Here is a 27859-nt window from a genome sequence, read left to right on the forward strand (position 1 = left end):
TGTGTCTCTGCCTAGGGAACAACTCCATAACAAAAGACAGCCCTCAGGAGAACTCCTTTCAGCAACTACAAACTGCTGTTTACTATTAGCTCCCAGCCTTCCCAACAGCAAACATGATGATCAGGGCAGTTCTGCTCCACAGAGTGTGACAAGTGGTTATTGAGGAGGCAGCTCTCCAGGGACTTGGATCCTGCTGCCTTCAATTCTGATTTCCACACTACTGTCATCTTGCTTAGGATGCCTTGATCCTGATTTTCAAGTATCTTTGGTCTCAGCAGCTGTGGCTAGATCTCATTACACTAAACCAACACAAAACAGCAAGTGAAATTTCACTGCCTGCAGATACAGCACATTAAAAGGCTTGTTGAGGTTCCTCCAAGTTAAAGATCAATACAGTTCTTAAGAGCCTAAAACACCAACTAGAAGATCCAAATTGTTTATTTGCACATTCTGTTTTCACACGCCTCACTCAAGGGACAGAAATGTATAAGGTCTTATTCACCTGAACTCCTGTGTGTCTGTCAGCAATGGGAATAGCCCGAGTGTTTTCCTATCAGCCTTCAACTTGTACTTCAGGATAAGGCATTTCAGTGGAGCAGAACGCTGAGGGCCATTCCAGGGAAGCCCTGCTCTCACAGCTGCCCACTGCACAGCCTGGAAGCTTGCTTGAGTTGTAGAGAGGGCGCAAGGAGCCAGTATGAAAATAAAATTCTCAGAATTATAAATAGTACAAAAGGAAAAATGTCTGGTGCAGCCTGTCCGATGCACTGCGGTGCAGCCCACCGTCATACACCTTTCTATAAACTGAAGAGCAGTCGGGGTCTGCCTGGAGGGCAGTTCCTTTCTGTGAAGGGGCAGCCGTCCCACAGGGCGTGCAATTCCACATGAGTCAAGGTGCCAGGTATTGAACGACAACATCCAGTCCCCCAAGCAAAGGGAGTGCCAAGGGAACAGAACACAACTGCCTCCTCCTAAGCAGTGGCCTGGGGATGATGCAACACCTGTGCTAAGTCTTTCAGGAAGGAATCATGCCTTTGTTCCGCTTTCTGTCAGCCATGACTCGTCGATTATGGTTAGCTCTTGTGCTTTTGTTTGCTTCCTTCTTCCTTCGTTCCTGCACTGTTTCCCGGTTCTGCCCATGGCCCTTCATGTTCCCAATAACAGCAGAGCTGTCGTGCTTGTGCCTGGAGTATACAGAAAAAGGACATCACAGCAAGCACACTGCACACCTGGGGGGCAAAATACACCGATCCCAAGAGACAATTGGGTTTGAGGAGTTCAGCCATCAGGTACTGAGCCTTGGCTCACCCCAGCTCTGCAGGGCTCCTGCAATAGCTGAGGATCAGCATTAGCCACACAGTGACAATATGTTCTACACATTGAATCCATCAGCTAAAACCAGCTATTACGCTGTCCTGAAATCCCTGTGGAGCGGTTCAAGCTCTAGGAAGCTGTGCTCTCCAAGATTCCATCTTGCACAGGGTTCTGCTGCTTATGACAAAGGGACATATATGCCCATTTGATGGGATAGAACAACCAGCTGTGGAAGTAAAAGTTGGGTGAAGAAGTTGACGCCACTGTGGTGGTGACCCTGATGCACAGGAATGTTAAGGAATAGGTATACCCTCAACAATTCCAGTCAGTAGCAAAACACCTACTAACTGCAGAGCCACGGTTTCACCCCACAGAGGGACACGCTTACTCACCCCTTCCTTGCAAGGTAAGCCAGCCGCCTGGCTTCAGCTCTCTCCCGCAGTACAGCTGGGTCCTGCACAAAATGGTCCTACCATGGGAAGGAAGGAAAGAGGTCAGTAAACTCATCAGTATCATGCTAAAGGCTAGAGCAGGAGGTGATCCTGTTGGACCATGGAACAGAGTCAATTCACTGTTCATTATCCCTTCTGGCTGAGCCAACAGGATTGGTGTCAGTGACTCTTAACACAGAATCTGGCAGAAAATCTGACTGAGACGTCTTCCCACATCCTACCTCTGCCAGCAACACCATCAGCATCACTATTTTCAGTATATCCATGACAACAGAGCATTAGTGACCCTCAAAGTGTTCTGCTGGCATTGTCTGTCTATGGAATAAAGGAGATTAAACCTCTCCATGGAGTAAGTGTCATTGCTCCAGTATGGTTAGCCTAGGAAGCAGTGGATAGCTGTACACGGGGGACATTTCACAGTTCAGCAGACCGCAGAAGTAGCCACTCTGAAAAGCAGCTCAGTCTCCATGCTACTGTTAGAAAGATTCACTCTCTGAAAGAGGAAATCTGTTCCACACCACTTTGCAGGTAAAGCAGAGTAAATCTCAATGCAACTCCAACTGTAAACTAAATGTCACCTTTGTTCTTTCCTTTTCAACTTCCTCCTCCTCCTCTTCTTCCTCTTCCTCTTCCTCCTGTCCTTCCTCCTGTCCTTTAGGTCTCAAGACCTGAGGAATTGTGAATGGCCTGAGAATTAAGACACAAAGAGTAAGTAATGAAAACAGTACAGTCACAAACATTTCACTGAACAGATACCCTTTTTTGTTTGCATCATATCTTTCAAAAATGAGAATCTACACATTTCAGGGAATTGCTTCTTTTTCTGAAGAAAAAAAAAAAAAAGAGACACCCAGTAGCTAATGACACATTTACTATGGGCAATTAACAAGCACATGTTCTTCAGTGGGGAATGTTCACTATGAAGCTGTTACTGAAAATAATAGTAGTTAAAAAAGGAGCAGGTCAGGAAAAACCTCAAACCTCTTAATGAATTTCTCCAAGGAAACAACTGCTTCCTCTGGGAGATGGGGATCCAGGCACAGCCACAAGGCATTAGTAACGAGTACACTGTGCCAGGCTTTAGTTTACCAGTCAAGGAGCATCTTTTATACAAAGACAAACTCTCAAACTCAGACAGAAACATTAATGCTCAGAAAGTGCTGTGCTCTAAACCCTCTCCAACTGGTCATTGGTTATCCATGGACCCCAAATTTTATTGCTGTGCCCCAGCTTCATACAGCAGGAAATGCTTGGAGAAATCCATCAAGCTTTATGAATCCTACTGAACACAGAGCGGCAAGGTGCCTGGAGGCAGAATTTACCACATGCCTATAGCTCTTCTTAAGCTGCATGTGCTTAAATTCTGTTGGAATTCAGATCCACCATTCCACTGTCAAAGAAATAAATGTAAAACCAGAAAAAAGCCTTTGTTACTTCAAACCTATAGATCTAGTTTTCAGCAGCAACATCCACTAGTATGTTCCTACTGCCTCTCTAGGAGCAGTGAGCACCTGAGATAGGGGAAAAGACCCGAGTGCCACACTGTTACTGGAAAACCACAAAAAGGATTTAAATTGAACCCTCACCACACTTTAGGAGGAGAAAAAAAAAAAAAAAAAAAGCAAAAGGGACAAAGGAACCTCAAAGATGCATTTTGGTTTGAGGTTGGAAACAGTGACATCTGCATAATACATCAGAATTTAAAAGGCCACTTTCAGAAATGTTAAACCAGCTTTTACACCATGTTTCCCATCTCTAACTCCTATTTCTAAAATAAATATTCTACAACCCCCATCCCCAACTAACTCTTTGCTTCCTAAAAGTAAACTGTCTCCAGCTGTCAGTCATTGTGGAGAGTGCAGTGCAGTCCATCAAGGACTGAATTCCAGGTGTCAGCACTCTGAGATGTCAGAGGGGATTGGGCAAGGAGAAGTCCAATCGTGCAGTTTTCTAAATTTTGAGGTTTTCCTTTGCTAACCAGTTATTTTACATTGGCCAGCTACACCCAATCCTGATTACTCAAGATAGCCCATTTTCCCCTGCTGCAGGATAGCTGTTCTATAAGCAGAAGCACTGCTGAGTGCAAGTTTCAATATAATGGCAAATTCCCCTCTTAGATTTGTTGATTAGTTGAGGCAATGGCTGAGTCCTGCAGGCACAGAAAGTGGAAGCCTGAGAACATCCTGGGTGCATGTCACAGCAACACCCCCCACCAACAGCAGAAGACAGACCCAAATCTCCTTCCTTGCATGTTACAGAGAAAGCAGCAGCAGAGAGAAGGGTAGCTTGAAACGTGCACATACTCATTGAGAAACAGAGCGAAACCCCACTGTAGAGCAGGTTTGTGCAAGCCAAGACAACTCTAGGTGGTGATTCCCACCAGCCTCCCATTCACTGAAGCCACAACACCTACCTCCTACTGATCAGCTCATCATCTGAGTCAGCATCATTTGCCCCAACTTGGTTTCCATCGTAAGTGTCATCGTACTCATCCTCATAGTCTTCTCTGTAGAGCTGAGCTTCTCCTTGCTGCACAGGAATCTCCTCCACAATCACACTGTACTGGTTGTAGCGTTCCTTCTGCTCAGCAATCAGGCGTTTGTCATTCAGCAAGCTTCTGGTTGTCTCCTTCTCCCTCCTGCACTCCACAGCATGGGAACAGAGAGGCAGACACAGAAAGATGGTATGTAAAAACCTTCTCTACAAGTTACTTTTTTCCCCTGCTAGTAAGTGGAAGCTGAAGCAACAGAAATCTCACCTCAAACTCCACAAGCACTACTTAAGCCTGCTTATTTCCCCTCTGATTTATAACAGGGCTGTTTGTCTGGCTACTAAAACCAGCCACTCCTGGCTTGAAACAAAGTAATTTTTAAACAGAAGCCCAGCAAGATTACACAGCAGATAAGAACAGGAATTGGAGACTGCCACTGTCATTTGAGACTGAAAGGAAGCTTTTACAGAAGGCCAAATGCAATCACACTCAAGCTGAAATTTGGCCAAGATCCAAACAAGACAAGAAGTCCCGTGAATCTTGAATGGCAAGCTGTCAGGGCTAAGACTCCAGTATACAAGACAGCTCTGCAAGGCCCAGAGTGCCCTCTAACACCATGCTGCAGTATCGTCTCACTGCGGTAGCACGCACAGCTGCAAATCACGGACCGGGGCTGCATGAGAGTAACTGCTACATGGACTTGTACGCTCCTATAGTCAAGAACCTCAGCTTACGAATGCAAGATGCAAAATACAAATGTAGATGGGGAGAGCCAAAAAATTACTGGTGCAGCAAGTAAGGATTAGAATAAGCATAACTAACAGTGAAAAGAATGGAACAGAAAGAAAAAGGAAAGGAGTAGACTAGTGATTCTGACTCAACCTATCTCAAAACACTGCATGTACAATTTTTTGAAAATTTAGGAGGCAAGTAAATTAGTAATTTTAAAGAGAAGAATACCAAGAAAAAGAATTTTGGCAGAGATATTAAAAAGCAGCCACTTCTCGAGATGCTGTGTCTCAAGCCACACAAGCATAAACTCTTCAAAGTCCCATTTCTTAGCCCAGCTAAGTACATGCTTACAGTAAAACAAGAAGGGATTCCACTGCCAAGTATTCACAGGACAACTTGCAGCCCTTAAATTCTAGGAGGAACATGCACCAGTGGTCTATTTGGCATCTGGATATTATCAAAGAACCCATCCAAGGCAGACCATCAGTGACTCAAGAACGGATTGACTTATGTGACACACTAGCAAGCAGCAAGGAAGTGATCTAAGCAGCCTGATTTTCACTAAGAATTTCAAAACAAAGTAACATTACAAATAGTCAAAGTAACAATTACGGATAGACCTGGTTCCTCTCTTTTCCATGATTCACTCTGTTACATGCCTGCATTTAGCTGCAAAATGCCCTACAAAGCCTGTGGTTAGTTCACACATACCTATGCTGGGATAACATCTTCTGTTGGTATTCAACCTGAGACTGAACTGAGTATTTGATAATTGTTTTCCTGTTGAGCTGGTCGGATGACTGCAGAAGAGCTGCAATGAAATGTTTCAGACACCAATTCCAGGAAAAACAGTGGGATAACTCTTCTAGACCCATGGTGATCAGGAAATGCTCTGACTTCAGGAGACAGATTCAGCTAGCATAAATTAAGGCTGGACAGGCACAGACATGTGTGATCACTCTTCAGGATCAGCAAAGAATCACTAGCATCACATATGCTAATATGTTCACTTCCTCATTCTTGTTTCTCTCCTCATCCTGGTGTGGCTTTCTCTTTCACATTAACAGTCCCTGCCCCAAACCACTTAGCTTACTCACATAGCAGCTAGCGCAATGGGATGCAACCTGGTATGGCTTGTGAAGCACTACTGCGATATCAAGCTTCGGCAGCTACAGCGCCCTGAATACAATCAGAATTTGGTGAGCAAAAGACTTTAAGAAGGAGAAAAAAAGAAAAATTGATGCAATCCAAGTCCAAAGCAGATCTCAGACTAGGTTAGGAGAACTGTTGCCCCAACACGTAGGGTAAAGCATCAGGCTTCTTGCTTGTGGAACAAGGACTACTAAGGAAGTTGCAGTTTTAGTGCTGAAAGGACACTCTTCATATTCATGTGGAGCTCTGACATTAAATCCCAGAGAGCAAAGCACTATAAGCTTATCCTTTGATTTAGTTAGGTATGGTCAACTTTGGGCATAAGGTGTAAATTGCTTATCACAGCCTAGTTGCTTCAAGGTTTTAAAAGACACTCAAAACATAAATAATATGTCTAGACTCCTACATGGAGTGTTCTCAGTGTAAGAATCATAGAACCCTTTAGGTTGGAAAAGACCCTTAAGACTACCAAGTCCAACGGTAAACCTAACACTGCCACGTCCACCACTAAACCACGTCCCTAAATGCCACATCTATACATCTTTTAAATACCTCCAGGGAGAACCATTTTGAAATGAAGACATAGCCTGAGGGAGGTCAAGAAACACCAGGAACAGCAGCAGTAAAAGGATAATCTCAAGAGGTCACATAACAGAACAGCAGAAGAGATGACAACTTCCTCAAGGAGTGGTGTTACCATTGGATGGAAGACGCAGTCTCTCTGGCAGCAGCTGGAGGGCAATGCCATGGGAGCAGGGTCCCACAACCCTGTCCAGGGATGACTTACAGCTTTCAAAGCTCTGAGTGATCTGCAGAGGGAGCTCTGAGCAGGGTTATTCCATACACTGGATGCACTGTGCTGAATTGGGACAGTGCTCTCTGGCCTTGTCCAGCTGCTGCAGCAGCTACCCACTTGTGCTAGACTTTGGAGAGATGGGAGATAACCAAGCACGCCTGTGCACAAAGCTCCTGCTGACAAGGTGCCTACCGGCACTCTGAGCAAGGCAATATGATGAGGAGAAAGGAGGGAGATTGTGTCTGTGAATTCTTAGCTACGGACACTTCAAAAGTCATTGCTTTGACCAGAAAGAAAATAATTTTCTTGCCTAGTTGAGGCAGTATAAACACTATAGCACTGCTGCTGAGAAGGTGTTTGATTGGATTTCAGGACAAAAGGGGTTTTCTCCTGAGAGTTTGATGTAGCTTTGCAACCAAAACCTTAACCAGGAGCCCCCAGGGTCATGTGGTTTAATCTCCAGACAGACTTTCATTGACCCTCTGTGTAAATACATACTAACATAACGATCACAATTGGCTGGTTAGAGGAAGTGTTTAAGAAGAATCTGAAACAAGCCAACCATATTATAGAGATACAGTTGACATCAACAGAAGCCAGCAGGGCAATGCCTTATCCTAAATTTGCATGGAGTGTGGCACGGCACAGCATGCCAAACTAGGCAGAAAGGCAAGTAAATGCCCTTCTGCAGGAAGCTTACAGCAGCAGGAACAACAAAAGTAGTCTAAGCCACTGAGTGTTGTCAGATGGATTGAAGTAGATGGATATTGAAGCAGACGGATTTTGAAGCTTCACTTGGATCTAAACCAAATCATTATTTATTCTCAGTTCTGAGTCACAATCCCAGGCTCATAGAGATGGCTGTTTTTCAAGGTTTGTTGTTCAGTACAAGTTTAACATTATGACCAAGAAGCAAGAGCCTGACATTACAAATGAGCTCAGCAGAGCAATCTCTATCAGCATACAGAGGAAAGCCAATTAGGAAAAACACTAACTGAAACTAAACCCCTAATAATATTTCATTTTACTTTCCCAGAGAAACAGAAGGAACAGGTGGGAAACATTTTTGATAAGCCTTACCCCCTGCCAACAAATTCCTGCAGGAGGTTTGTATGAGAAACAAATTTGCAGGTTCGCAGATATTTATTCCTCCTGACAGACAGGGTTAATTAAAGGTGCATGATACTCACCGCTTGCCTTTTTGTATCCGAGAAACATCCACTGAATCCCTACTGAAAACATCAAACTCATCATTCTGGAAAACATTATAACGAGACGTGACTAGAGGAGTAGGGTCTGGCTTCAGCTGTCTGTTAAGAAAAAAATAAAATAAAAAAAGAGAATAAAACCTGAGGAAGACCAAGCCCTCTCCTTCCTAAGACCTTGGTTTATTCTTTGTCAGTCTCAAAGTCATACACAGCATGCCAAGATCCTCTTCATGGCGCTGGCTGACTGGGTCACAGATTGCAATTCCTTCATTTCACAGCCACACTACAGCACATGCACGACCACTACACGTCATTGGTCTAAGATAAAAGGCACAGTTTTTGTGGCTTATCTTTGTAGGGAAACTAAAGCTACTTATAGAAAGCAAAAAGAAAATTCTTCTGTTCATTTAAGAATAAGTAAAACTGTACAGCAGCATGGAATATTCAACAGACTGCCTGGTCTCAAAACAGTGACTCAGTAAAGACAAACACTAAGTATGATGAATGGCATGGTGAAAAAAATTCCAATTTGCTGTTGTAGATTTCAGGATATTTATCTCCCTATGGTTCCTTCTTAATTCTTTCTCAGGGTTCCAGGTTTACATTTGTTCAACTTATAAGTCAAGAGACCATTATTTTTACATTCATTTTGTTGGTGCTGTTAGCTCAGCTGGGCATCTGAAAATGCCGCTGTGCTCACTTCTAAAATCAGCAGTGATCAAAATTCTACATTTGCTATTGAACTGACAGTTTTGTTTGAAGATGCAAAAGGCAGGGAAAAAATAATCCTGCCCTATCTTCTGTAACTGCTGGCTTTGCAGAAAAAATACAACCCTTCCAAAAGCCCACCCCACATCATTTGTGCCAAAGTCAGCAGATCTGACTGAAAGCACGAAGATTGTTGCAAAACTAAGATTTTTTACATCGTTTTTCTGATAAAGATGCTTTCCTTTTTTAATGCCACAATGAGACAGTCTGCCCACTCCTCCATGAAACGTGAACAAACAGCACATTCACATCCTGACACTCAGTCAGGAACTGCTGTTGCAGCACAAACACATGCTAGCAGCTGCAGACAAACTAAGACAACTCAATTCCACCGCCAGCTATAAACCCTACATCCCATGTACAATCCAGAGAAGCAAGCAAAAGCCTGGCAAGTTTGTCAAATGGTAGATGAAAATGGATGTGAAGTGCCATTTCCAGTCTCTCTCTGTTTCAAATTCAATTGCAAAACAGTGGCCTGTCAAACACCATATTTGACCCTGCAGGTTGAATTTCACCTGAATTAGCTCCTTTGAAGATGCTCTTTCCTGCAGGACAGCTGGGATTTTAACACTTATGACCCTGCCCTCGGCAACAAAATAACTTCTGCAGGCAAAATATTCCATGGTCCAGTCCAGGCTAAGCCAACATCGCCATGATGGAATCTGAATGGCTCTTATTTGAGCATTTAATATACAAGTATTTTTGTCCTCCTGTCACAAACACAACCCAGTATGTGCTCTACTGAAATGCTGAGCAGTGAACGTTCCAGTCCTTCGCAGGGACACAACAAGGGCAGAAATCTAGCAACAGATGGCAATGAGAAGCTTTCGCTGCAGCTATCTACCCCAAGATAATGCACATGCTACTTCTTAGAGCTCTACAAGTGTCTAATCTTCAGTAAGAATGATGTTAAATAACCCACAAAACCAAAAGGCATCAAAGCCATGCCAGAAGTCATCTCACACCTTCGCATTGTTCGGTCCAGCTTATCCAGGTATGGCACCAGTTTATCTTCTAGAATGTTGTTGATCACTTGCTCTGCATTGTAACTGTACTCTTCCAGGCAGGCCAGGATGAAGCCCTCACCAAGGTCTGGCAGCAAGTCTTTCACTTGAGAGATCAGAGAGTCCAGCTCCACACCTGACACCTTGGCAATGGGCGCAGCAGTTGCACCGGCACACTACATGTATCAAACAGAATTGGTGGCATTACTGGAAAGAGACAGCAGCTGAGGGAAGGCAGGTATGCACATTAAAAAAAGGGAAAGCAACAGTCTGGGTTATCAGAAGTCAAAGACAGAAGTCAAAAGAAGAGAAATCAGTTAAGTTGTTTACACAAGGTCTACAAGACAGACTAGGGCACACAACTACTTCTGTCTGTCCCCGAGTTAGCAAGGATACTTTGGAGAATCCCCTCCTCAAATACTGAGCTGTGCATTTAAAAAATATGCACATAAACTACAGTGATGAAGTACAGTATGTGAATCAACCACAGCAACAGGAAACCCAAACCAACAGGAGTTAGAAGCAATTTGCTCAAAGATAAAGCTAAGTTTGATATGTAGCTTTGTTTCTCATTTTACAAGGCACATGGGGCTGCACTGAAATGTAGCAAAGGTAAGAAATCAGACTAAATCTCACGTGATCTCCAAAACCAAGCAAACCAATCTTCTCTTCACAGATGAAGTAAGGACAGAAAGAGCAGAACCCAGCTCTATCCACACAGCTCTACTCACCTCATCCTCTGATGCATATGCAGCCCCGAGCTCTTCCACATCCTCAGCAGTGCTTTCTGGTATTGCTGATGCTCCATTAGATGCTGCTGATGGTGTTGGATCTTTAACGACTTGTGCTTTTTTCCTGTCTACCCCTTCCCATGCACTTTCCACTGCTTGGAGGATATAGGCTGTCCTGGTCTCATCTCTAAGAGGACAGCATTAAGGACATTTGTAGACGCACATGTTCAGACGTCACCTTGAAGTAACTATGCAATTTTCAGCAATTCCCAAGCTGGTGCCTACATCAACATTCCCTCTGCCCCCAGCCGCCACCCCCCCCCCCCTTTTTTTTTTAAGAGAAAACTTTCCATCACTCATGGCCACTCATGTAGCTTAACCAGAGGCAGTAACAGTGGAAATGCCACTGACGTGAAGGAATCTAAGAGCAGCCAGGTCTGCAAAACCCCAAGGTGACAGCAAAGGATACAGTGTAGAGGATGCTTGCTGAAGCAGACTGACATCATCCTCAACAGGGAACAACTCATCATAGTCACGGAGAAATCTGAAAATGCAGGAGCAAGTTTAATCAGTCAAATTCAGTAAGTTACCAGCAGACCTGTCACATACCACCATCCCTGCTGTGCTACTGACTTCCTCACTGCCCAGGCAGGAACACACATAACCTCTCACCCAATAATGGATTCCAGCACACACTGCCATGTCTGATTTTGCTCCCATTACACTGCAACAACACTTCCCCCAAGCCATCACAGCCAGTTGCAACACTCCTCATGAAGTTAAGACCTGTAACCCAGTGCTGCGTTACACAGAAAATATGGTTTATGATTCGAACATGATCAGAATGACAGCATCATCAGAAGGACAAGATTGAATTCCCAGTTTTGCCTCTTACTCACTTTGCATCTTCAGCATTAGCACTTAACATCTTTCTGGTCTGGTCACCCCAGTTGAAAAGCACAGATCAGCAGTAATAGTCTAACTTGTCAAGGTAGCTAATGGCTAAATTACTATCCTCCACTTTAAAAGCCTGGATTAAACAGAGTGAAGAATAACATTCTCCAGCGTCACACAACATCCTCCTCACCTTTACAATAAAGTCTGTACTGCAGTCTGAAATCCTCTCACAGCAGTTCTCCCAACTAGTTAGAATGATTTCTAACTCCCAAATGCATCATAATGACTCATAATAATGTCTCGGGCAATTCTGTTGTAAAGAATGGAAGAGGAAGGCAAGCTGACCCTCCCCTTGGGCCCCTTTTCAGCCAGACTCACCTCTTTTCCTGAAGCACTGAGGTGAAGATCTGTAGAAATTCCTCAATAAAAGGCTGAATATTCTCACAGCTGCAGAAAACAATGGCACAACAGAGTGAAAAACTCAGTGTAAGTCTACCGCATCACACAATCTCCATATTCTGCCTCACTAGCCAAACCAGTCACACTTACACAAAAAGGGAAAATCCCATTTGAAAATAGATTTCAGATCACGTTTTGGCTTTCACAGGAACAATGCATCAAACAAAAACAAGTTTTTTTATGGCTTCAGCAAACATTTCAGCCAGCTAGATCTAAAGTCATGTCACAGAATTACAAGACTTGAGACAGACTTTACTAAGTATAGTTTGATGCCTCAGACTTGCAACAAGCAGAAAAGGGCGTGTAGTGCTTTTGTAATTGCACTCTTATTATGTGTCTTGGGATTATACCAGTGAACCTCCCAGAAAGTATGTGCTCACCTATGTAAGAGCATAGGCCAGGCAAACTCCTATTGCAACCTTTCTGTTATAATGCATACACATCCCATTGCTGCTGATGCATCAAGCCTCACAGCAAGACAGAACACTGTCTGCAGTAGGCCAGTTTTAAGAAAACGGTGTTTCTCTAGAAGCCAGGCACATCGTTTTCACAGTAGCCTCAGCTATCATCAAACCGAGGATGAATTTATGGAGCTGTTTACTACCTCTGAAGCATATATAGTTCTTAATACTGTGGAATCTGAACATGTTACACTCCTTGGTTATATATTCAATATTCCAGTGGGTACTGAAAGGCAATACTCAGGTAAGAAAGGGTAAGGCAAGGCTGTTATTGCTCCTTTAAGGATTGGATTTACAGCACAGATGGGTTTGGTGATAAGAGTCCAGGTCACAGAGCAAGTCAGGGAAGCAAACCCAGGTCTTTCATAAGGAATTCCATGAACAGACCCTCCTCATCTTCCTGGAAAACTCTAATGATATCAAAAGAGGGAAATATTCCAAACAGAATGACAGCTGCAGAGACCAGCAATCTACAAAACCTGTAACGAGTACAGACAAAGAGAGACCAGCCCAAGGGAACACTGGCCTTGGATCTAGGTTCTTGACTCTGTCCCCAACAAGCAGCATGATTTTGGGTCACTTCCTTTCTCTATTTTAAAATAAGGAGAGTTATATTTGCCTTCTTTTTGAGATTGTTAACTGATAGGTCTATGAGTAATTTTCACAATAGGAGCGGGGCAGGAAGAACTAGGTAAAGGCACCAGTATCTAGATTTAAAACGTCTGTTTCAGCGATCTGGAACACCACATCACTTTTACTACGGTGTCTCAGTCAAGGTGACTACACACATCATTAGAATTTACAACTTAGCTACAAACTGAGGCTAGAAAGCTCACTGGACCACAGCATTATCCCACTCTAGTGGGGTAAACACACAGCTCACCACACCAATTCTGGATCATATAGCTTTCTCTGGAAAATTCCTGCTATGCAGGACAACAGACTTCTGATCCTAGCCAAAGTCTTTGGCTACAACCCCAACACAAATAGCAGTATCTGTAAGTTTTCTCCAGTAAATCTGGAAATGAGGAAACAATCTCCCACCACAACAGCAATCAAATAACTGGCTAGTACCACAGAGCCCAAGTGCCAATACCTGCTTTCTAAGATGGGCTGCAGACAGACTTGGTTTATTAGGATGTGGAAAGCTTCTATCATCTTCTTTCTGGAATGTGAAATTCTCCTCCACAAATCAGCAAATACACTTCAGAGAGAGTAAAAGACACTGTTGGTGTCAGCACAAGAAATCTGAATCTTTAACACACCTTTACTCCACTTAACCCTCTGGAGGAGAAATTTCATTAGCAGAATCATTTCTCTGCTGCAAGGATTAGAGATTAAAGCCATTTTATAGACATTAAGGATAATCCATGCTCTAAACAAAGTTGGTCTCAATCACCAGTTGTCCTGACAGCTAGACACATGATAACTTCACTGTACCAACATAGCCTATGCCTTAAGATGAGACCAATCTATACACAGAAATATCATTCATGTTTTCACGCTTTGTTACAATTTGAATGCATCTCCCATCAAATTTCTTCTTAGACAGCAGTGAAAGAAATCATTACTCACCCCACTGCCCAGGAAAATTTGGAATTAGAAAAGCCATCTCTTCAGAGTTCTTTGAAGCAGCATAAAAAAAGATAGAAAAACTCCACAGAGGTGGGTAAAGCAGCATGAAGTGAATTTTTAACTAAGCCCTGGGACAGTCTTATTGAAAAGAAAAGGCAAGCCTTTGCAGACATTTTCACCTGTTATCCTCATAATGCCTCTTCTTAATTGCAGATTCCAGCTCAGGAATTGCCAATTCATAAAACGAAGCTAATCTGTAGAAAGGAGCAACAGAACAGTAACTGTCAACTGAGGTTTCAAAAATCACTTGCTAAAAGACAAATCAAATTGTTAATTTCATTAAATTCTCCTCACTAGCAGTACTCATTAGCATTACCCCATTTTGTTATTTGTTCCCTGAAACACAAGCAAGCAAATACGCAACAGACAAAGAGCAGCACTCTAAGGAAATCATCAAGGTATCTTTGAAGATGTAGGCATCGGAAAAGCACCGTGCTGCTGAACAGAAGAACAATCTGCCCAACTGAGAAGAGTCCCAAATACAAATCTGCGTTCTGCAGAGAGCTGATATGCTTGAGTCCATCCCAAGACACCCCTCCCACTCCAAAATCCTTATGGCCCTATCTTACTGCATGCTAAAGACTGGCTATGAAACAGGATACGATTTCCAATAAAGTCTTACTGGTCTTGCTATTCAGCTCTGCTCTAGGTGGGCATTTAGATGAAGGTATCCAATATGCAAAAAGCCTACGAGGATGTTTCAATAGGATGGGGCAGGGAAGAAACAAAGAAAGTTAGTCTGGTCCAGTTTCGTATTTTACGTGCCAGGCAGCCCACACAGACCCTTTCCTTCAGGGACAGAGCACCAAGAGATGCAGAGACACACCCTCACAGAGTAACAGCCAGCACTGCTTCATCAGTAGCTGGATGTTACAAATAATGGTTTACAGCACTTTGCACAAAAGCCAAGCTGAACTGATGAGCGGAGGCTCCATTAGGAACATTATGTCCATGTCTGGTATTAAAGAGCCAAACATGTAAAATGAGTATCCTTGAGGCAAATGTAGCAGAGGCTGGTTGATACTTCTAGTCAGGGAGAGAAATTAGCAAGTGCCAGCAGATTGATTCAGACTCACAGAGGTTCCAGAAAGATGACATGTAAATCAGTTTTCCCTCCCCACACTCCAAAGACCCAATCATTAGTCCATATTGAGAAGTAATGAAAATGTTGCTGCTCTCCCACTGCACAGGGATCAAGACCATTTTAGCACATCTCTGACATCAACAGTAGAATTAAAAGCAAAAGGCTTTCCTCCTCTGAGTAACCAAGCATGTAAGCAGTGCTGCTTGCCAATCCAAACAGCTACCCGCAGTCCAATCATCTGCTCTTCTTTCAATAACCAACTCAACAACAATATCCAAAGAGGATAGAAACCTATACACCCCAGAGCAGCATTACTCAACCTGTGGTCCATAAACCACTGGTAGCTATGACTTCAGAGGTCTGCAACATGAGTGGAAACAAAAGAAAAATACAAATGTGTGGTTTTTTGCACTAACAAGCAAACAAAACAGGGGAAATAAGGACAATAAATTAACACCTTGCTTGGTCCAAACCAAAGGCTGTTACAGCAAGACTCTACAAGATGATGTGGGGGCTTAAAACACCTGGAGCAAGCTGGGTAGGTGTCACTCAAGGACTTGGAGCCTCTGTGGGAACACAATCTGCTGTCTGGTCCTTGAAACCATCCTGACTCATCACCACTGTGATCCAGAGCTGGACAGGGAATTAGCTGTCAGCCCAGCTGTGATAGGGCTGGCTTGTCATCCTCTCCCAGGCACTCAGCTTTTGTGAAACCTCAGTAATATTCTCTAGAGTAAGGTTTAGGCATAACATTAAAAAAAAAAAATGTTTCTTTTCAGACCTTGATGGACCATTACTCTGAAATACATTCTATCTCCCTTGTTCCAGGTCCTACAGCAGGAAGCTCTTTTTGTCCTCAATTCTTTTCTGCTCATCCCTCTCCACCCTTTCCAAAGCACACCGAGTACCGTTTGGCTGGGTTTTGAAATTGTCACGGTTGCCTGGCTCTAGGATCCACCAGAGATAATGACAGAGGCGAACATATAACAGACAAACTCTAGACATCCCTATATTTGTTTATTTACTATTTTGTATTCCTGTCCACATGAACCTAGCAGTCTCTACTTGCATTAAATCTGTCTACTCTTCTAATGATGAAGGGACTGGGACAGGGCACAGCAGCAGATTCAGTATTTTTACTTTGCCAAGACAAACTCTGTCTGCAGTCCAAGATGTACCTGTAACAAAACTCATGTTTTTGGAAGGTCTGGCAAGCCAATGGGAAGACATCAAGAAATGCCCAGAGTGTTGTGCAAGTGTCGCATAAGTACAGCACAATATCCTTCAGCTCCTGAGAGAGAAAAAGCAATTATTGAGAGAAAAGCCAGACAAGTTTTCCTAGGAGCATAGTGTAACTCACTAACAGGGACACATGATGTTCAGACCAAGCCTTTTTCCTGACTGCACAAAGCCAGTCTGCTATCAATTATAAACACATTACACATTACTGAGTCTAGAGGCAGAGATGTCTACTACTACTACCCTTTAAAGATCTATAATGCAATCCCAACTTCTCATTCTCATTAAAGATTCTGTGAAATTATAAGAATCCTCATCATATTCTGTTTTGGGCAGCTGCTTTGTCCTCAATATATCCTCCACGTAATAGTATTCTTCTTCAGCAGGCTGGACACACTGTGTAGCAGTAACACAGGAATTAAAGGGATGATTTCAGTGGTCCATTTCAGTGCAGGATGCATTTCCAGGATAGCTGTAACCACTCCCACACACAAACTGTATGACTAAGATTTTGTAGAAGACTGTGTGCACTGACATGAAGCCTGCTTTTGTACAGCACCCTGCACAAAAAAAAACAACCCTCAGCAACACACTTGTTAAACAAACATTTCTGAAGAAAAATAATGAACTATGATCACTGTCAGGTTACGTGGAGACTTCTGTCAGATATTCTGTTACATTACTCATAAGCTGATTAAGCAAAAAAGATACCCAGTTTAAAAAGTACCCACAATACAATGGATACAGTTGAAATGCACACAAGCAAAGCAACCAACTCACAGTGGAAAGGCTTTATCAAGTCATATGACAAACAGTGAAACAATGACATGGAACCATGTGCTGTATGAGCCACCAATATTTGGGAACAGAATGACCCTCTGTGGTTATACTGCTCCATGAACTGTTCAGTCTGCAGGACTACAAACAATAAAGTGCAAGGAGCAAGAGTTCTACCTGGAGGGGCATGTTCCCTGGAGTCACATTTACTTTTTCTTCCAATTTCTGGGGCTCAGCAGAGGCTCCTTCACACTGCAAACCGCACTTATGCAAAATATTGTTGAACACCTAAATCAAGAGAACAGAACAGTGTTAAAACAGACAAGGGATAGCAGTGGGACGTGCTTTATCTTGTTAACAATCACTGCTATGATCACATATGCAGTATGGGACTACTTCCATAAAGCACAGAGCTGTGCAAGATGAAAGCTGCAACAGACTCTTGCAGGCTGCAGGAGAAGCCACACTGCACTTCTGAAACTCCATGCAACTTGCAAATAATTTAAGTGCAGCTGCATATGGCTGTGGTGCCGAGACAGGGATTGCAGCTAATCCAAATCCTTAGCTATGTGAGAGAAATCAGCAAGCAGGGCCAACACTGGAAGGCCACCTAGGATCCCTGTTTGGAAGGGAGTAGTGAGGCAACTGGGAAGTTAACACCACCTCCTGACGAGCCAGTCCCAAAGTCTTCCTGCCCTCTCCCCTGAGGTTAGCAGGACAGATTTTATGGCTCTTGTTTACAAACAAAGAATCTGGGGAGAAGCTCATGGAATTAGGTTCCAAACTGCTAACAACCTTTGGCATAGGACCAAATTAAAAGCAACTCCTCTAAATTTGCACCTTGAGAGGTTTGTCAAACCCTCCTCCCAGAAATAGGTGAATGGGTGGCTAAAGGTACTCAAGTTGCATACTAGGGGTTAATATTACTATTCTACAGGGCACATAAGCTTCTAAACCTGCACAGGTATCAACTCCTTTCAGTGACAGTGTAAACACATGAATAGTTTGATGAGTCAGTAATGACACAACCTTGTTTGAGCTGCTATATACCTACACTTGAGACACACTGATATCACCCTGCAATGGTTACTAAAATACACAGTAAAGAAACAGAGAAACTGCTCCAACATGGTGTATCACAAAAAACAAATAGCATCTCTGCTGTTGTCCCCAGTAATTCATTTGAAGGTTTGGCCTTGCATCCTAGAATATTTTTTAAACGCAGTATCATCTCTGAGATTTACCTCTAGCAGTTTCTTAACACAGAGAAAAAAAAAAGAACATCGGCTTTCAAAAACTCAAGTGACATTACAGGTATCTTGGGATAAACAATGTCTTGGGTTTGTTTATTTTTATGCATGGGTGAGATTTTTGAGGACATAAACATGACACTTTCAGGGTACAAAGATGTCAAGGCACCATGATTTCCTCCTCAGCTTATATGTAAATCCTGCTTAGCAAATCTGGGGAATATGAATGCTGCTTATAAAAATTAAAGCTTAGACATGGAGAGGTGCTAAATACCTTTTGTATAGTAACAATGCATCCCTTCCAGCAGATTTTCATTTACTCCTGAGAACCTGCAGTATTAATGCTAACTCATTCTACTACACCAAGTCTCTGCTACTTCTCATGGTCTCCGTTTTGTTGGTTTAAGTTTCAATGCTTCCCCTACAGAGAATACCTTTTGATAAAAAGAATACTTTTTGAACTGCCTAACAAAAATTTCTTGAGAATAACTGCAGAGAACGCCAGAAGCTGAAGGAAGGCAACAGGAAATGGTCATCATTAATAGTTTTAGATAAAGCATAAACTGCAGAAAGTAATCAATAGCAAACACATTCTGCCAGCCTATGACCACATTTGTTCCCTTCCACCCTCCAAGCTATACCACATTTCCAGATGAATTCTGAGCCCTGCGCCAAGCAGGAAAGCAGTACCTGGAGGACAGTGGGCAGAGTTTCGTCTAAGTCACTGAAGTAACTCGGTTGCTGAGTGAAGATATTTTCTGAGAAAAGAGGAGGAAGCACACCATTTCCCATTAATTCAAACATTCATGCCAACGAGCAAATTCGCACCAGAAGATGTACTTGTACCATCACTGACCACCTCCCTTCCAGATACAGCTAATAACCATTTAGGAGATGGGCACAGGCTCACTTCTCAATGCATGCACAGGGCGTACTCCTGTAAAGCTGGCCCATCAACTCTTCAGTGCAACTGAAGAACTAGTAATGAGAATATGCTCATCAAAGCAGAGCAAACGAGATGCTAGATGATTCATGCCCCAGAGGCTGAATCAATGAATAATGCAAATACTATCACTGAACATTTCTAGGTCCTTTATTTGACAACTGGAGTTGACTTTTAATTACTGATAACAGTTCAGCATACACTGGAAAATGTTCTGCAGAATATTTCTTAAAGGTAATGAGGCTTTAGTAATACCTGCTATTATATTGCTAGGACTTCATTATCTTTACAAAATACTCCACTGAGTAATGGCATACCATTAATCTTCACCAAGTAAGCACAGAAGCCGCTTATTTTCCTGTGAATTACTGTTCACATGATGAAAATTAACAGAGTTGTCCAGCAAGGACAGAGCACGGGTAAGAGTTATGAGACAGGTTTCAGAAAAATTTATACCCTGAGAAGAATCTAAAGTTTATCAAGTTATGAATTACACACCAGAACCGCTCATGCCATTACTGTCACAACATAATGCAAATAACCAGGTAAGCAAATCATTGGTCACTTGCGTGCAGCATTATTGTGCTGCACTCCAGAGCATATGTATAATTCAAATGAGGTTTCATTCACTTCGGTCTTGTTCAGAACATTTTAAGACCCAGATAATCTAAGCTTCACATCTCAAAGACAAATACCTATCTTATCATTCTTTCTTTCCACCTCTGAGACTCGACAGATGGATTTAAGAGTGGAAATTACTGGAAAAGGATAAAGTGATTTAAAAATGCAAAGGTTTATCTAAGCTTTATCTAAGCTTTGCTGGTCTGGAAATTTGGCTGCATCACATGATCTCTAACACTTTTCACGTTAGTCAATTTGGAAATGAGACAAAAATAGCTACCAAAGAAAGGAAACAAATTTGCTACATGAACTGCAGACGAAGTGGGTTAGAATTTAGGAAGAAGAGCTCACTTCGTCCAAGGTTAGGTGCTCTTCCATCTGTGCTCAGGTGGATGCTAAAGATCACAAGCAGTTCCCTTGTGAAGAGAGCACAGGATAAATACAGAAGCTAAACCAATATGCCCTGTCTGCATTACACAGGTTCTATCGTCCAAGGCTGAGACATTACTTAATACGCACTTGTCACTAAGACTGTACAGAGAAATCTAGGGATAAGAACAGCTTAAGCAGTGCTCTAAAACACTTTGTGGTTTGAAGGCACTGTATAAATCAATGTCTGCACTGAAATTTCAAGTTCTTCCACTTCATAGACCAGTGATTACCTCATGTTGCACGTTTCACTTGGCTTCCAACTCTGGGAACAAAAGCACTCATATGAGCAGCTGGACTGTAACCCATCTTCTAACCCCACTACCTCCCTGCCCAGGACTTGAGCTGTTTGCTCCTTGCCATTTCTACCAGGATTTTACAGAGCCCTCGTGGTCCTCTTACAGTGGCTGAGGACACGTTTAATAGGCATGGGAAATAACTGCTGAGACATAACTGAGCCGTGGTTCATGCTTAATGCCATGAGCCCAGCTCGGGACAGCTGAGCAGCAAGACACAATGCTTTCCTTGACATAAATGAAGTTCCCAAGATAAAAGTAATCTGATCTAGAAATTATAGATTCTAGTTACTGCTGAAAAATTCATTTTCAGAGCAGTAACACTGGTATAAAAACCTACTCATCACCTGCCATGATACAAGTAAGCAAAAGCCTAAATGCAACAAGCTGTTCCTTGGCTTTAACTAACCTATCATCTTCTGGAGCAGGAGACCATTTCCTTTCCCAAAAAGCACACAGAGATCCAGAATCTTAGGGATGTCAAATAGGAAGTTATTGTAAATAATTTCTCCAAAGACAGAAGGCGTGATAAAGTGATCCTACAAAGAAAAGAAAAAAAAAAGTAATTTAAGGATAATTCATATCTTACTCTGCAAGAACTCCAGCATTATAATGAGACCTGTAAAAACATCTCTCAAAGGTGTATTAAGGATTTTGTCTCATAGAAGGCAGCAATACCGCTTAATACCAGCTTCGGCAGAGCCCTCCATCCCAACACACCCAGCTGCTTGTCACTGGCAGCACCCCACCCACCCCACTGGCCTCTCACCACTCACCGGGCCAGGCCGCACCATGAAGTGAACCAATCAACCTAAAAGTTAAAACAAAAAGCTACCTACAGCTTGTTCAGTTCCCAGACCTGGCTCACAACATGGCCAAACAGCCAAGCTGACACAAGAATGGCTCAGCTCAGGAGTAGGCATGAGTAACCAGGCACAGGAACAGCTTAACTGACACTGAAAATACAGATTTTTTCATATATATATATATTTTATTGCCTGAGATTATCGGTACCCTGGAAAAGTAGAATTGAGGCACCAAAGATGACTGCATCATGACAAGTAAGAAGACGACACAGGAACTGCAGCTCTATACCCTGACTGCTAGAACACTGTGTCAAAAACATGTGATTCATAACATTGAAGGAATTTCTTCTAAAATTCTAGATGACAAAAATTCCATCATCTCTGACACTGAGAAACATGCAAGCTAAAACAAGATTTTGGATTTTTAGGGGACAAATTTGCCTATGATAGCAAATGTTTTCAATCACAGTGAAAGGTAGTATGCATGTTTTCCCTGCTAAAGCAGAGGGACAGGGCTTTATGCTGGCTAGGTTGAATTTCTAGAACTCCTGCTGACTGCCTGCATGACAACAGACTATTCATTCTCTTCAAATTACTCAACTATAAAATGGTTTCAAATGCTTGTCTGCCTCATTGGAGTGGTAAGATTTAATCAGATCCTGGAATGAAAGACACCATAGAGGTGTCGAGTACTTTTGCTGAAGTGGTGCCAGCTTCAGGCTCCAGCATTCCTTCTGCCTGTTCCCTCCCCAACGTTCCAACTCCCTCTCCCAAGACCTTTCCTCAAAATGTCATGAATGTCACCATTGTGGTAATCAAGAGAATCAATAAATCAGTAAATAATGCAACAAGAAGCAATGAGGATATCAAGGGAATAACTGCTAAACCACAAGGTGCCCCACTCATCCTGCCCAAAGGCCTCGTGAAAATTCCACAGCTCCTGATGGGAGTTGCACTCACACAATTAGGGCTGAGTATGGCTTTCAATTACGATGCCAAGAAAACAGTAATTTAGAGCAATTTCACTGTGTGTCCAAAACTTGGGGAAAGTTCAAGGAGAGACAAGTGTTAGCACAGATTACGCGACACTGCGTGGCACAGAGGAAGTGGCACTGAGGGAGCAAACACTCAGCTACTGGTGACTTGAAAAGTCTCTATTCCATGCAGCTGTACAAAGGCCAACTCGCTCCTCCTTTTACAGCGATGTACCATGCCAACACACAGGGCTAACCTGCTATTACTTAGCTGATTGCCTAGGTCACCCTCCTAAGAAATCATCATACAGTTCAGATAACCACTCGGAGCTGAAGGATTATCTCCATACAGAAAAACAGACTGGTAAAAATAGCCAGGGAGAGGAATGCAGTTGGACATGCAAGTAAGAAACAGGATTCATATCTCTAATTGTCTTTTTTCCTAAGCTATACAGCCCAGAGCATCTGCAAGGCAAAGAAATAATTACCTTGGACTCCTTGTGAGTGGACATTCTGAGGAAAGTCAGGAAGACACTCCGATGAAGGCATTTCTGCATGTCAGTCACCTCCGGATGATAATCTAACAATGCATCAAACTTGCGAGGGGCATAGCACAGGTAGGAATCCAGACATTTCTGAAGCGTCTCATCAAATATCACCTTACATAACAGAAGACAAGAAAATGGAAAGAATGTCACACGTTCATAGGCTGCCACTCATGGGCAGCCCAGTTAAATTTAAAAGCAATCTAAAACATTCAAGAGTGCTAAAAGGACGCACACATGCATCAAATACAAGCAACCTCTTAAAATCCACAATGAAAAATCTATACAGAAATACTGCTTTTTTACTGTAAGGTGTGGTAATTAAAATGCTTGACAAATGACATAATGAGCATATACAAGTCTTTATGAAAATGATTTAAAGTTCATGGCTTTTACCACCACCTAGATTGTTCGTGCTTTTTCTTCAGTGTCCACAAAACAACTATTACCTGGCACCAAAATTTGTCATGAGGCAAAGCCAGAAGCCAGTTCAGGTCATCCGCAATGAATTTTGCTCGCTCCAAGAATTCTTCCACTAAAGCAGGGTCTCTGACAACAGGTGGTGGTCTGTACAGCACAAAAGACCGATCTGCTTTTATTTCTGGGTGCTGCAGAAAGCCAAGACACTGTATTAAAACTACAGAACAAGTGACAGCAATGCCCAGTTACCATTTGCACAGCTCACTGAATTTTAGGAAACAAACACAAAATTACATTTTAATACAATTTGTCAGTCAGTTCCCTGGTAACAGGACACATCAGTGGATTTGTATCCTTGTTTATCAGCAATATTTTCAGACCTTTATAATTTGGTAGATATTGCTCCTTGGATTCTATTAACCAAAAGCCTTGCAAAGCAATCCTCCCACAACTTCAAAACAAACAGCAACAGCTTAATGTTATGCCTTGGAAACATGGCCTGCACGCTCTTTTTCCTCCAAACTGGTTCTTGCACAACAGTCCACGAAGTCAAACTGACAAGACCACCAAATACAGAGAAGAAACATTTCACTACCTTTCCCAAGGGTTACTGAACAGGCTTTCACAAATATTCCCACCCTAGAATGAGAATCCCACTGACTGGCAAGCAGCAGCTTCAAGCTCTGCCTCCATCCACACGTATGCCCAGGGTAAATCTCCTCATGAGCAAGCAGCATTAACGGCAGGTCCATTTCTGCAACACGCCCAAAACGTTCTCTCTATGCCTTCTCATTTCTTGGAGAAAAGAGTTACTGTGGATTTAATTTTATTTCACCAAGTCGAAGCCACAGGGCGTGAGGTCACAGGATGCAGTAAGTGGATGGACTTATCCCAGTGCTATAGGTCAGAGCTAAACTTCACACAGAGCTTGCAAAAACTCCTCCCAAAGCATCCTCTCTGCTGCAGCAAAGTTTACATTACTAATAGGACTGTTCCTTGAAAGAATAAGTAGTTTTGGGAGAACACAGCTTACTACAAAGGTTGAACACAGTAAGGTTTTCTTGGGTTTTTTCTGGATGGTGGGTAAATGAAATCTCAACTATCTGAATGTACTAAAATGTAAAGAAAGTTTCTTTAACAGGCAAGCTAACCAAATTCCATCATATCCTGGTCCAAGGGGTAGTTTTGCCTGTGCCTCAACATAAGACAATTATTTATTAAAGATCTTGTTCGGCTTTTAGGAAAAACACAGCTCACCAGTGCAGGTAAAGTTCTCAGCTTCCCTGACTTGGGATCCCTTTCTGTCAGCTGGAGCTCATCCAGAGGCAATGTTGGCATCTCGATGACTTGTTCCTGTCTTCAGCAAACAGAAAAACAAAGGCAGCACAGGGTGCATTGTACAAAGTCAGTCAACCAAAAGCATAACAAAAGAGGCTACAGCCTTACTGTAACACACATACACACAGTGGCTGGAAATACAGCTATGCAAAGCAATTTATACACCACCCAAATACCAAACCTTGAGGGAACACCCAAGAGCCACCTGCACGTGCCTCAGAAGAAACCTGTAACATGGCACTGTACTTTCATCCTTGCTCCTTACCGAGAGGCCACAGATATCCCCCAAGACAACAAAAAGCATTTTGGGACACTGTTTAACATGGAAGCTTGATGTTTAGATCTGGTTCCTGGAAGGCTGGGCTGAACTCTCTGCTTTTGCAGTCTCTTTTAATGCTTGCAGTCTACTTTCTGACAGCATAAACTGCAGAGGCAATCAAAACACATCCTGCCAACGTACTATTAAAAGAATATTTTTGGTGCTTACGTGGCAGAACCACTCAGTACTCTCCAGACAATGTACACAGGGCGAGCCTACAAAACACAGCCTTCCTCTCCCCTGCCAGTTCCCCTGTGCTCACAAAACCACGTTTTAATCTTCAACAGCATTTTTAGGCTCAGAAACATTTCAATTAACTCTCTGAATTTAAGTGTAAGTCAAACATCAGAGTAATTAAAAAGAAAGTATGTTACGTGCATTGTTAAAGCACTTCAGATATTAACAAAAAGCGAAAGCTGCAGGTTAACTGAGCTTTTAACTTCTTGGGGGATTTCCAGTATTATGATTTCTGCAAAATGGTACCAAAAAGTTATGTTCTTGTTAAGGTCCAAGATCACATGTTTCCTTATATGCATATTTAATTGCATTCACAGCACCTGGGCAGAATAATAATTAAAAGAGAAGTGTCTCTACAGCTGAACAATACTGATTCAGGAGCAAGTTTAGACAGCAAGTGAGAGAGTAACATTTTTAGTTTCAGAGAATTTGTCACCTATGGATTCAAGCAAAAATTGCATCATCTAAGATTATACAGTTCAAATTACAACCCCCAAACTTACAGTAGAGCAACGTCAATACACACAGCTTAGCAAATTCAAAATAATTATGTCTTTTCAAGGGAGTTTTAAGATTAGAATACTGACAAGAACATGTCCAAGTTTTTATGATAAACAATTTATTTTGAAAAACAAAACCAAAAACTTTTTAGTAGAATAAGCCAAGCTTGTTTTTTCAATTCTTGTCATATACTTAATTTGGCTCTTTAAAATTCGTAGAGTAATTTTGAAAACTGCACATAGAAGCATGTGTTTGCAACAAGAAAAAAAATCTGTCAAGTGTCTCATTTCAAGCCTGCTAAGCATCAAATCTCCAGCCCAAGTAAAAAACATCTTGAAAGAGGGAGGCCCTCTAGCCAGAAGCTTATTCATCTGGAGAAGAGAATAATCCCAAGTATGGGATATCCTCAACAGAGAATTATTCCTGATCACTATCACATGCTTTTGTCCTCAAGAGGTTTGGGGTAAACTACAAGAATATGATTAATTTGTCAGACTCTGTGATTTCAGGCACACAGCATAAGAGCCGAACAGCCCCAACAGAGAATACAATGAACCAGACTTTTGCCAGGGAGACTTATTTCCACAGTGCCAGCAACATTCTGTGCCGTACCTCCTAACACCTACCAAGGTGGGCAGACAAAGGCACAACCAGGGTGAGGTGCATGCTGCTGGGGCCGAGGCACCCACCACAGCACTGCTGGCAGCAAAAGGGTGTGACACTGCAGCTTCTCTAACAACAGAAGTGTACTTTGGATGTACTGCTAAAGAGTCAGCCAAAGCCCTGGCAGCCCTTTACCTCCTTTGACACCACCAGTGCTGATTTCTCCTGCTACTGCACCTCCAGCCAGCCAACAGCAGGCACCTACCCCTACTGCCAAACGAGGCACCAAACTGAGCTCTGCCCACACCTCCCTGCACACCCTCCCACCCGTATGGCACCACAGCCACCCCCCAGGCCCAGCCCCCACTCCAGCCACCACCACCAGCCCCAGGCCTCGGCACCCCACCAGCTGCTTCCACCGGCCCCAGGCCCTGCGGCCCCCTGGGGCCCCGCCAGCCCTACAACAGCCGCAGCCCTGCCGCTCCACACACCACTCGGAGCCGTCACCCCGCCACGTCCCCTTGATGGGCCCCGCCTCGCCGGGCCCTGCCCGGGCCCTGCCGTCCTGCCCAGCCGCAGCCACGTACTCCCAAGCGCAAGCGCAGGCCCAGGCCCAGCCGCCCCCGCACAGCCCCCGCCACGGCAGCGGAGCCCCCGTTACCGGGCAGCCCCGTCCCGCCGCAGCCCCGCCGCCACCACCACGCTTCCGCAGGCAGGCAGCACTTCCTGTGCCGGGCGGAAGTGGCGGGGGGGCGGAGCCCGGCCAGCCCCGCCCCGCCGCTGCGTGCCCGCGGGGGTGGTGGGCCCGGGCTGGGGGCGGTGGGGCTCGGTGCCGCGGAGGCGCCCCAGCCGCCTTGTGCCGCAGTAACGCAACGGGCAGGGTCGGACCCAAGCCCCGCCGCAGGCACAGCGGTGGTTTGTCGGTACAGCTGCCGCCCGGAGCGGCGCCTTGCGAGGCGGAGACCGGCGCTGCCTTTGGAACGAAACCGGACAGCGAAATTGAGTCGCCTTTGCTCAAACGGAGAGCTTACTGTCTCGGTGGCACGGCCCCCTCGGTGCCGCTGCCGGGAGGGACTGCGTGGCCGTCACCGCTTGGAGCTCCCGCAGCCCCCTCACCCCCTCCCACAGCCCCCTCACCCCCTCCCACAGCCCCCTCACCCCCTCCCACAGCCTTGGCTCCTCGTTAGGGAGATGACTTATTACAGTTTGACGCTGCAGGACAAGTGTAATTCTTGTCAATTAATACAAGTGCAGTTGATACTAAGAACAGCTGACGTTAGTGATGCTTACGCCACGCTGGAACAGGGACGCAGGGCCAGACACGTCTCGGTTCTCTGCTTTGACCACAGGGAACTCCTGCTAAAATTAGGCCAGAGT

The 27859-nt window shown here is 43.6% G+C and overlaps 1 protein-coding gene across 4 annotated transcripts; it reads right to left on the reverse strand.

The window, feature by feature from the left end:
* Nucleotides 1–420: 420 nt before the first annotated feature.
* ASCC2 (activating signal cointegrator 1 complex subunit 2) lies at nucleotides 421–27231 on the reverse strand. 4 transcript variants are annotated; one of them, XM_080365897.1, is made up of 19 exons: nucleotides 27144–27231; nucleotides 24742–24841; nucleotides 23514–23672; nucleotides 23008–23178; nucleotides 21149–21278; nucleotides 19141–19208; nucleotides 17378–17488; nucleotides 16363–16475; nucleotides 14220–14294; nucleotides 13562–13669; nucleotides 11924–11992; nucleotides 11118–11192; nucleotides 10649–10835; nucleotides 9879–10093; nucleotides 8128–8247; nucleotides 4180–4404; nucleotides 2345–2453; nucleotides 1707–1783; nucleotides 421–1184 (listed from the first exon to the last, which is right to left on the reverse strand). In XM_080365897.1, exons 2-19 carry the CDS (start codon nucleotides 24820–24822, stop codon nucleotides 1016–1018), a joined length of 2262 nt encoding a protein of 753 aa, XP_080222023.1. In that variant the 5' UTR covers nucleotides 24823–24841; nucleotides 27144–27231; the 3' UTR covers nucleotides 421–1015. The 4 variants fall into 4 exon arrangements, with proteins under 4 accessions (XP_080222023.1, XP_080222026.1, XP_080222024.1 ...); XM_080365900.1 differs by having other exon boundaries at nucleotides 24742–24837; nucleotides 27144–27166; XM_080365898.1 differs by lacking the exon at nucleotides 27144–27231 and adding an exon at nucleotides 27070–27094.
* Nucleotides 27232–27859: the final 628 nt, after the last annotated feature.

This window comes from Falco punctatus (genome assembly GCF_963210335.1).
Source record: "Falco punctatus genome assembly, chromosome: 1".
Classification (NCBI taxonomy): domain Eukaryota; kingdom Metazoa; phylum Chordata; class Aves; order Falconiformes; family Falconidae; genus Falco; species Falco punctatus.